At 48.2% G+C, this 11,176-nt stretch overlaps 5 protein-coding genes across 5 annotated transcripts; 3 read left to right on the forward strand and 2 right to left on the reverse strand.

The window, feature by feature from the left end:
• Positions 1-373: 373 nt before the first annotated feature.
• Positions 374-3,580, forward strand: N7469_007590 (TBC domain-containing protein; the record flags this gene model as incomplete). Its single annotated transcript, XM_056646508.1, has 1 exon — positions 374-3,580. One exon carries the CDS (start codon positions 374-376, stop codon positions 3,578-3,580), a length of 3,207 nt encoding a protein of 1,068 aa, XP_056499949.1.
• A 477-nt stretch (positions 3,581-4,057) lies between these two features.
• N7469_007591 (uncharacterized protein) lies at positions 4,058-5,611 on the reverse strand (the record flags this gene model as incomplete). The annotated part of the gene is made up of 1 exon (XM_056646509.1): positions 4,058-5,611. The coding sequence occupies one exon, from the start codon at positions 5,609-5,611 to the stop codon at positions 4,058-4,060; it is 1,554 nt and encodes a 517-aa protein (XP_056499950.1).
• A 1,808-nt stretch (positions 5,612-7,419) lies between these two features.
• N7469_007592 (uncharacterized protein) lies at positions 7,420-7,814 on the forward strand (the record flags this gene model as incomplete). Its single annotated transcript, XM_056646510.1, has 2 exons — positions 7,420-7,568; positions 7,703-7,814. The coding sequence occupies 2 exons, from the start codon at positions 7,420-7,422 to the stop codon at positions 7,812-7,814; spliced, it is 261 nt and encodes an 86-aa protein (XP_056499951.1).
• An 816-nt stretch (positions 7,815-8,630) lies between these two features.
• N7469_007593 (Zn(II)2Cys6 transcription factor) lies at positions 8,631-10,349 on the reverse strand (the record flags this gene model as incomplete). The annotated part of the gene is made up of 1 exon (XM_056646511.1): positions 8,631-10,349. The coding sequence occupies one exon, from the start codon at positions 10,347-10,349 to the stop codon at positions 8,631-8,633; it is 1,719 nt and encodes a 572-aa protein (XP_056499952.1).
• A 334-nt stretch (positions 10,350-10,683) lies between these two features.
• N7469_007594 (dolichyl-diphosphooligosaccharide--protein glycosyltransferase subunit 4) lies at positions 10,684-10,896 on the forward strand (the record flags this gene model as incomplete). The annotated part of the gene is made up of 1 exon (XM_056646512.1): positions 10,684-10,896. The coding sequence occupies one exon, from the start codon at positions 10,684-10,686 to the stop codon at positions 10,894-10,896; it is 213 nt and encodes a 70-aa protein (XP_056499953.1).
• Between the last annotated feature and the right edge of the window lie 280 nt (positions 10,897-11,176).

The raw sequence follows: 11,176 nt of genomic DNA on the forward strand, positions 1-11,176 counted from the left end.
GATTGCGAAAATCTTGGAAATTTTCATATTTCGTGGAAAGCTCGAGTCAACGGTGATTTATTGTCTATTGATATCTTTTCTCCCCCTTGCCCGCCAGTATCTGGATGTGCGTCGATCTCCCTTCATTCCCACAAAGATCCACAATCAAATCGGCTAGGATCGCCTGACATAACAACCCAAGGGCACCACAGGGAGAGAGCGAAACAGTGGGGGGAGAAAGATAGAGCGATAACTGACAGCCCTTCCAGCACTCTACAACTAGAACTGTGTTTCCTCGATTAGGATTTTTCCACTCGTCCAAGTATCTGTGCAGCATTCATGAAGTCCACAACCACCCCATTCGATATCTACGCCATTTACCAGTCGTTGAGTCATGGCGGAGTCCGATTCTCACTCACAGCGAAGGTCCTCATCCCAGGCCTCATCGGCTTCCAACCAGAGTGCAAAGGCTAGAACATTACGGTTAAAGGCTCAGAAACGCCACTCGGGCTCGAATGCACCCACCGACTTAACCTCATTTCCTTCTTTGCCTCCGAGTTCGCCGCCTGACAACTCCCCAACCTTGACACGCAACATGACAACTACAATGCTGACGGGAGGTGCTGGGGACGGCACCAATGGAACGGGTCGCGGACGTAAGGCTACCTTGGCCCGGCTGACCACAGGGGTGTCCCATACCTCAGGTCGGGCTGCCCTCTTCGATGATTCGGTTCCGACTCGCGATGTTCCAGGAGCTTTACACCTTGCGGACGACGCGCATATCGAGCGTTTGATATCAACAACTGGCCCTGTCAAGATAGTCAGGCAGTTTGCCCATGACTTAGCTCAACGGGACGCCGAGATCTCGGCATTGCGGCAGCGGGCCGATGCGAGGGAGCGAGAATTGAAGAAAATGCTTCGAGAAGTTTCGGTCTCTAATCAAGATATCGAACGCCGATTGTACCAAATGGAGAATTCGCAAGAAGAACGCAACTCCGATGAAGAAAGTACATACAGTGCCGGTGGGGCCTCACAGCATTCGGGTCTCGATGGACTTATGTCTCAGGCCATGACGGACGCAGTTGGGTCCAATGATGGCGATGGCTCGGAGTCTACTTCTGACTTCCAGGCAACCATTCGGCCTCAGCGACCCGACAAAGAACCACAGGATATTGCTGCAAACCGCAAACGACAAGGCTCTCTTCGTGGCTGGCAGGAGTACTTCTTTGGCTCAAATAATGCTAGTCGCAAAACTAGTCGAGCTAGCAGTATCAGAAGCGACATGCAGGGGGTCGAAGAGGAGGATACTAAACAATCACGAATACCAAGCAACCCGTCAGTTCGTCGAATGGTTCTCGATGAGCAGCTGTTTCAACCTCCCAATGGGAAGCCAGGCTCGATTGCGAGTGACAACCTCGGGAGACGCATTGCTAGCAATTCAACGAATGGAGATGATGTTAGTGTTCATTCTCGGAAATCTTCGCGCTCTCTTGGCTCCTGGACTGTCAAGTTGTTCGCCGGAAATAATCAAGGGCAAAAAGATTCGAGTGACTCGGAAATCAGCCGCAAAGTATCCGATAAGCAAGACAAGAATGTGGACTCTAAGGGCTCGATGAGTGCAGTTGCCGCATTGAAAAGGATCAACAGCAACACAAATATGCCTGCTTCTGGCGGACGTGTTGCCAGCAACAACACCGGCACAGTCAGAATCAATCCAGCTGCACGAAGGACCGCGGTGACTAGCATCACCCAGGGCAATGCCACAGCCGAGAATTCAGATCGCAGCTCGAATAATCTTGGCCCCGTCGAAATGGATGCCATCTTGCCTGTGGAATCTCGCCCGCCAACACTTGCTCCCATCTATAACAATTCTCAATCCGGAGAGTTTCTTACTGATCGATACGGATTCATTTATGACCAACGCCGGAAGAAACGTCAAAGAGAAGCAAGTGCCAACAAGAATCGCAAAAATCGGTTGAGCATCACAGAGACTCTGGGCAGTCTACGCAGTGATTCTGATGTCGATGATGAGAACCAAACATTGCCATCGGTCCCACCAGACACTCCCAATTCTCCTCCTGGTTCGCCTGTTGACTTCGAAAATGGAAATGCCGGGCTCCGCCGATGGCAAGACTATCTTAGGATGCCATCCCGTCCTACAGAACTCTTATCTCATACACCCTCCACGGCTCCTATCGTTTCACTGACCACCGCTGAGCCGACTCGTGCTCATAGCTCGTCAGTCTCAGTGGATAAAGATGGGACTCTCTCCCTCAACTCGGCCCAGCCATCGGCGAGTACATCAGCTATCACGGCGGATCGTCCCGAATTTGCGGGAATCTCGTCGGAGGATCAGCCCACAGTCCGCATCAATGCTTCGGAAACTGAGCCCGTCAAATTACTGCTTGAGCAGCTGACTGACCTTCATGACACACTGCAGCGAGATCGCACAGTGAGATGGAATGAATTCTTGCGTAAAGTCCGAGCAGAGCGCCGGAAAGAAGGTGAAGCTGCGGCGGCTGCTGCTGCTGCATCCTCAGACCGATCTGTCCAGGCGGTGGATACCCCTGAAGCGACTCTCGCAGACGGTGAAGTGATTGGTATTTCTGGACTTGGAAACAAGGGCAAAGTGGGCCGAGCCAAATGGCGAGAGTTCCGAGCTCTTGTCTTGGGCGGTATTCCTGTTGCACTTCGTGCTAAAGTCTGGTCTGAATGCAGTGGCGCTTCGGCAATGCGAATTCCAGGATACTATGACGACCTTGTGCGTGGAGTCGGCGGCACTGATCCGGATGCTTCAGTTGTCGCACAGATTGAAATGGACATTCGTCGTACCCTCACTGACAACGTGTTCTTCCGAAAAGGACCGGGCGTTGGGAAATTGAAAGAAGTTCTGCTGGCGTACTCTCGGCGCAATTCAGAAGTGGGCTATTGCCAGGGCATGAACCTCATTGCCGCGTCACTTTTGCTTATCATGCCCACTGCTGAAGATGCATTCTGGATTTTGACATCTATGATTGAAATCATCCTTCCTGAGCATTACTATGATCACGGCCTTATGGCATCTCGTGCAGACCAGGCCGTGCTTCGACAATACATCACAGAGCTGCTTCCTAAATTGTCTGCGCATTTGGAAGATTTGGGTATCGAGCTCGAAGCCTTAACATTTCAGTGGTTTTTGTCTCTCTTCACCGACTGCCTCTCTGCAGAAGCTCTGTACCGAGTTTGGGATGTAATTCTTTGTCTCAATGTGACCAGCACCGCGCAGAACGGCTCCTCGACAAATGCATCGTCTGCCTCTAGTATCAAAGACGGCGATAAGGCGACGTCAGCTTCAGAAGAGGTTGCATCTGGTGGTGGTGGAGGCAGTACATTCCTTTTCCAGGTTGCGTTGGCTCTGTTGAAGCTAAACGAGCCGCAACTGCTGACGACCTGCTCCACGCCGGCCGCTCTCTACACATACATCAACCACCAAATGACCAACCATGCGATCAGCATAGATGGCCTCATCCAAGCCAGCGAGGCCCTTCGCAATATGGTGCGCCGTGAAGATGTCATCTCCCGTCGAGCTGTTGCTTTGAGAGAGATGCGTCAGTTTGGTTGAGCAAACATGCGGAATCGTTCTCTTCTCTACTTTTCTTTCTCTTCTTTCACGTCTTTTACATTCCATCTTTTCTACTTCGTATAGGTGGATACTATCATTCTCTCATCTCGCACTTAGACTTACGATGCCAACGACATAAGCATGGCATGGAGTTCTCACTTCTTTTGTTTTCTTTTGCTTTTGCTTTCTCATTGATATCCCACTAGCCTCATTCCCTGGCGCTCTTATTTTTGTTTTGGTGGAACAGATCTTGACTCTGGCATTCAACATTCGACCTGCTCGATACTATTTTGGGGGGAACTTGAAGCATTCGAGATACCCCAAGCTCCTTTATCTTACACTTGGGCTTATACTATTAGATCAATAAACATTTCTGGCTCAAAGTTTTGGGTTCTTCCAAGATTCTAACCATTTATATGATTCTACCCGCCTTTCTTAGATCTATTCTACTTTAACGTAAAGTCCTAACTGTTCTATCTAAATCCCACCCACCGAAAACCGACTCCAGCTTCGGATTCGCGCTCCGTAGATCTTGAAGATGATGGGCGACGCCATAATGAGAGCAGATAAGCAGGCTAGCAGTGTAGCCGACCAATTTATATGCAAAGTTTTATACATCGGACCTTCAAATAATGGGAATGATGCAGACACCAGGCTGCGTGTCATGACATGGATACTGATGGCCGATACTGTATTCAATAGATAGACGTCAACAATATACGCAATGCCCGTGATGAATATGAGCTGTAAAGACAGCCCAATGAAGAAACAGGCAATGACTTGCGCTATCCAATGAGTATTGCCAGTCCAGCCAAACCAAATCAAACTCGGAGGAAGCAATACCGCGCCCAGGATCATCGGTGGCAGTCTATCTTCTGGAGGCACTCGGGGCAAAGTGCCATCAGACACTGCCTTTTGAGCACGCACCCATTGTCTCTTATACCAGGTCATCGTGAAGAGGGAAAAGACGCCTAACGCAAATAAGACGCCCATTCCAACAGCAATGAATGGCAATGTAGCAGCAGGGGTACTCCAGCCGCGCATTTGAAAGGCCCGGGGGAATAATTGATATGAGAGATATAATGTGCCATAGACCAAGGTTAGATAGACAGTCATCACGATTAGAATGGGTTCTTGACAGAACATGCGAATCGGCTTTGAGCAGTACTTGCGAAGCAACACTTGAGGGTCTAACGATGCCATTTCTGCAGCTGCACGAAGATTATCATTTCCTGTTTCATGGCGAAGGCGAGCTGCTCGACGCATAAGGAGACGATTATGAGAAGATTCTCGCAGGAGTGCCATGCAGATTATTCCGACTGCACTGCACACAATCAATGACGCCCACGCTGTCCAGCGCCAAGTATATCGATCCACGATGTAGGCGCCGGCAATGGGACTGATTGTCGATCCCAAGTTCATGATAGTAGCAGATGTTCCGACCGCTATTCCTCGTGTAATCGGACCAAATATATCAGCTAACAACCCCGATCCCACTGCAAGTCCACCACTACCAAGCATGCCGGCCAGAAATCGACAGACTAGGATCGTGGTGACGCTACGTGCGAGTGCAAGTGGGATCTGGAAGATGCCACACCCGGCCAAAGCAACCGCCATCACTGGTAGATTACCGACCACCTCAGCCATGGGGGCAAAAATAAGAGGACCGACTGCATAGCCGGCCATGAAAAGGGCGACTCCAAGACTCATGACTTCTTCGGAGACGCCATATTGATGAGCTGTGACTGTTGTCGCAGAACCAAAGATACTCGAGCAGAAGGAAATGGAGAAAATGACTGCCAATGGAGCAGTTGAACGGATCAGTTTCTTCTGGCGTGGCCAATTTTGCGGGTTTTCGGGATCATTGGGCCCATCCCATGTCACCAGGTTGAGGGAAGTAGAGATTACTTCGGGTTCGTTAGATGGGGACTGTGTTCCAGGCGTTAAAACCCCGTTTGGTAGGGCTATTGAGTTTATCTGAATGGTTTGGCCTTTGGTTGGCTTCACGTTTTCTGCGGGCGTCAAGCCCATGGTGGACATGTGATATGAAGCTGATGAAGATGACAGCTTGAGAATGGGAGGAATTGGGGAAATTTCTTTCTGTCTTATCGCTTTCTTTCTCGATGTTGGTGATCGGCAATTGACGCCGCACTTACGGAGTATATGCTAATGGACTAGTTGGATCCACCATGGAGTATCTCCGAGTTGAGATGTTCGACTCAAGATGGGAGTTGTATATGTGTTGAACAGAGTGATTGATGTCGATGATGAGAGGAAATTTTGCAAATCAGAGAATTCACTATTCACAAGTATGAGAGGCCTAGGTTAATAGAAATGATTGAGGACTGAAGAAAGAAAAGGCGAAAAGGCGAGGTTGATGGAAGATCGGAGAGATGACCGAACTCGGCCAAGCACGACCAGCCGGTTTGATATTGGAGAATTAGACTGGATATTTAACTCGGTAGATGTTACGAGATATCTAATCGTGTCCTGGCTAGTAGCTATACTTCTGAGATTTACTTTGATAAGACTACTGTCCAGGTAGTAGTAGATGCCAGTGAACTTAACACATTCTGCTTGGGGATCTACTTACATCCGCCAGAAGTTTCACGATAGTAAACACAAACTTATCATAAACCTGAGTACAATAGTCTCAGTAGTAAGAATAACAGTCCCACCTGGGACTCTTATTCCAATATATATGGTTATATATAGTAAATAACATCTCACACCTTCGAAGGTGTACCCAGCTGTTCTACTGTATAAGCCGAAGTTGACTGCATACCTATTCATCTTAGCCCTGATGTCTCAATATTAAAATCACTATATATACAGATTATATACTGCTACACGTGAAGCACTCACAACGTATACTCACTATGTAGTGAATACTTCAAGAGTATCTAGTCCATATACTATACTATACTATACCTATACTATAGTATATAACTATATAATATTAGTTAGCTCATGTGTGTTACTACTATTACTACTACTACTACTACTACTACTACTACTACTACTACTACTACTACTACTACTACTACTACTTGGTGTGTATACTAGCCCTAATAACTTATTTATTGGATCAGTACAACTTGGACGGTGTAGAATTGACTTCAAATATGGCAGGTGCAATCCAGCAACTTCCTCCCAGCCTCGTAAAATCAACCAAAGTCAACAAAATCGAGAAGTTCGTGAATTTTTCTTTTCTTCACATTCTCCAACTTCCCACTTCATCCACATCGCCAACACTGCACTTCATTATTTTATTCTCAGCACCAAAATCAACTTTGTGAACTCTCCTTTTACTGTGCCTTATGTATGATTAGCCACTTCGCTCCGTCTCTGTAAAATGCCTTCTCGTCGCAGTCCGAATCGAAGTCGGAGGCATTCAAGCCCCTCATCAGTAGGGCGAGTTAGCCGACACTACTTAGTGAGTATAGACAGGGCGCCTTTTTTGGGCAATCTTGATCGAAGAGAGCCCACATCTAATAAATTCTGTTTCTTCTTAATCTTTCAGCCACGGCACCCACGTTGTTGGGACTGTGGTAGACTCAATCACAATGAGGCTCCAAGGCAGAAGCCTTGTTGATTGGTTGGCTGACAAAGAAGTATAAAAGTGCGAGGTGACAACAGATGTAGATACCATCCACTTCGCTGCGACTTGGCATATCTCGAATCAAAATTCAGACGTTTGCAATTGGGTGGTCAGGATATATTGGATCGGTTAAATGAAATTGAGGGGCATCTTCGTCCTGCAGATTGGGTGAGATCGTCTTCTTGTACCTGTATCAAGTTGTGCTTATGATGCTGATCTCCCAGCAGAAGTTTTGTATATGGGTCGCCAGCTCCAGTTCCGAGAATTGTGCCACGGCAATGGCCATGGCCAATCCCTCGCATCCAATTTATATACCCTCAAAATCCTGCCAATTCTCAAAATCCTGGACACCAAGGACACCAAGGACCCTATCTCTTCTATGGATCGGTAAATCCTTCACAACAACATCACCTACAATATTCACAACAATCCCAGGCCTATCCACCTCAATTCTACCCTCAACAGGCTTCTCAGCCACCCGAAGGCTCTGTCCCTAACCCAGAAAATCATCCTGTGATCAGCACAAACCCCGTAACGACGTCTCAATCTATACACCAAGAGATTGCAGCTTCTCCCGACAATGTTGCCGGTGTTTCCATGCAAGAAGAGCTAGAGGATGATGGCATTGAATAAGGACAGAGATGTGATCGAGCAGGATTCTGCCGAGCATCTTGAATGCCTCACAGGTAGCTAGAGGGTGGCATATTCTTGATAGACGCACAGGCATCGAACAGGCTTCGGAAACAAGCCTCGATTTCTCAGAACACCTCGACGGTATAAATGCATTGGAGGGGACCGATAAAGGTATACTATCGTTTTTTTTTTGCATGTGATATCATTGTTATAGATTGTTTGTGTAATTTTACTTCCGTGCAGTGGGTAAGAGTTATCTTGGTGTTCACTTTGGAGATATTACATTCCTTGAGGCTAGCTTAAATACAAGCAGCGAATTCTATATACCTCGTTTCCAAGTACATTGTGTGTTACTTGTTCACAACAGTATTCAATGAAATCCTCGGAATCGATAATTTCTATCAGGAGCCTCTCCGGAGTAGACCAAGCCACATGTCACCAGTGGCAAGCATTGCCTTGACTAGTATATGATCCAGCTGATCATGTCACAATCGATAGCTGGACACGATGGTGATGCTCTTCTGCGTCAGAGGTCGAGTGTATTTACTACCGAGAGATACTCTCAGACAAACGCTTTGACGAATGCCCTCGGGATAAATCCCGATATACCCAAGTTGAGACCTTGCATAAGCACGGCACGGATAGTGCGCAGGCGGCGGAGTCCTGCAGTGATGAATGGCGAGAACTGTATCAGATGGGCCTTAAGGGAAGGAAAATCGAGGGTCTTATCGCCGGGGTTGCCCTCCACGACTGGAGTCTATCTCCTTTGCCAAGTTCTGTCATAAGTATTATATCTCAATAATTGGATATATTTCTTCAGCTAGGCCCTTCCTGGATCCAGAATCGGCCATTATCCAGATATGACGTGAGATCAAGCGGGTCCATAGTAGGCCGAACACCAAGGTCCAGCACGTCGCGTGCCACGGCCTTAATCTGTCGCATAATGGACTGTGAGATGGCCCAGGTGCGAGCCAATGACCGGAAAACACCGATGGTGAGACCTATACGATCGCGACTCGGATCTGGCATCTGGCCTGCTTTGACCGAACAAGCGGCGAGTTGAACAATAGAACTGAGCGTGAGTGCGCAGATAAAAAACGGCGTGTGTCGCTCGACGGGCAGGCGCATGGCAGCCAGAGTCGAGAGCTCGCTGGCTGCTTTGACGGCCTTCATGGCATGAGTGTGATGGGAGAAGGCGGGGACACTAATGGGACCATGGTGACCACAGATGACCTCCGACGCAACTGCTGGGGATGACAAGAGGTCGGAACGGGGAAAATTGAGATAAATGGATGCCCCATTCACGATCATGGTCGCTTGGAACATGATCTCATCCACCAAGCCATCCGGGCGCATGAGTTCTGCCTTGGACTCTGGCAGATGGTGGAACCAACTGGCAATGCGGGCATCAATGGCCTCAACGTGATCCTGCTGGCCCTCGGTCATCTCCTGCGTGGCCACCACTCGACCTAGAATCCGTACAGCCTCGATTCGATATGAATAAGAGGAGAAATCGCGCTCTTCATCGGCAAATACACGTTCATCAAACTGGGCAATTGTTGGGGGAGTTGGCGGATTGAGGCCATCCTGGTAGATCCGTTCCTCGCAAGGAAGTGGAACTTCAGGTGACACCAAGTTAGTGCGATATACACTTTGCACTCCGAGGGCTGTCAGCAATCCCTCAATCACGAATAATTCCCACCATGTTCGTCGCAGACACTCGGCCCGAATCGGATCGCCGTTACTGGCAACCTCGGCATAGGTCGCCTGATTGAGGCCAAGGTCGAAAGCTAGATCCACCGCATTTGCCAGACATTGTCCTGCTTCCGTTCGCTCATTTCGCGAATGCAGGACGATTGCCAATAAGAGTAAAGCTTGTATTTTCTCAACACTGGGAGACTGGTCCTGAACAGCCGTGACAACCGTTGAACGATAGATCTCACTGGATGTGGCCGGGGTGAAATGCGCCCCGATGAATTTCATAACTTGTTCCAGATAGACAGGAAAGTTGGCACGGTATAAGAAACGTAATGGCGGGAGAATGGGATGCGCAGCGTGGAAGTAGGTGTAGTAAATGTCGAGCAAGTATCCGTCGCCGCCGACGGACGAAGAGGAATCCGGAGTTAACGGACCAGGAATGGGGGGATTGTTTGTCGGAGCGATTGACTTGGATGATAAGCCATTGAATACAGGACTTGTAGATCCAGAGGAAAGCAATGGGATTGTCGGAGTATATTGATAGCCTCCAGCAGTTTGAGAGAGTTGATTCCAATCCACGGAGACATCAGATCTACCATTCACAGAGTCTACGGCCACCGGTAGATTTGGTGAGCCTTCATCGGCGCGACGTTTTTTCGTGGGACCTTTATAACCTCGTCGCGATTTGGTATAGTTGCATTGGGCACCAGTCATGGCACAACGGCCGCAGATCGGGGTTCGTCCATCACATTTTAAGTGTTTCTGGCGACAAAGTAGACAGGCCAATAATGAAGGACCTGGAGGTTTCGGACCGGGGGGGATTTGAGAATCAACCATAGTGAAATATTGAATGCATAAAGGATGGTGAAGAAAATAGAAAAAGAGGGGGAAGAAGAGGAAAAAGAGTGAAAAGTTGCTGAGGGGAAAAAGGCGAACAAGGAAGGCCCCTGCCGCTCCCGCCGAATGCCACTTGGTCCTTCTCTTCTCTTCTTCTTCTTCTTCTTCTTCTCTTCAACTTCAACAGTCACTTCCACTTCCACTTCCACTTCAACTTCAAATTACACCCAATCTATACGATCCCACGAGATATCACCTGCTCGCGCCTGAATCAGTCAATTACTACATCAATTGCGATTAATCACCTCCGCTCTACCTCCATCTCCACTCCATCATGATCTCCGACGGCGACCTCTATCGTCTAGCCATCTTCCTTGGCTCTTGCGCCATGATGATGATCGTCCTTTACCATTTCCTCGACGTCAATGCCTCTGATGAAGAGACTTCCCAGAATGTCGCCACGAAATCCTCCAAGTCCACTGAATCTACAACCGTGTCGTCATCTGGAAGCGCAGCCGCAACTACAGACTCAGGGATAGCAAATTGAGGAATGAACGGCCTTTTTTATATCTTTCATAGCTGAGGGATGAGCAGGACTCTTTGTTCTCGAGCTTGAGCTGGCATTCTTTTTCTTTTTTCTTTTTTGTTTTTTAAGGTGCGCTGCAGTGCATGTACAATACCAATTCAGCGTGATGACCACGAGCTCGTGGATATCTTTGAACTCGTACCTCGGCTTTTTTTTTACTGCGAGATTTTCCAATATCATTTGAATGCGAAATAAGGTCTGCATTTGGCCGTGGAGTTACATTATGATCAGTAGGTATCGG

Source organism: Penicillium citrinum, assembly GCF_028827155.1.
Source record: "Penicillium citrinum strain IBT 23319 chromosome Unknown utg000006l:1.0-3011923.0:1.0-3012962.0, whole genome shotgun sequence".
Lineage (NCBI taxonomy): Eukaryota > Fungi > Ascomycota > Eurotiomycetes > Eurotiales > Aspergillaceae > Penicillium > Penicillium citrinum.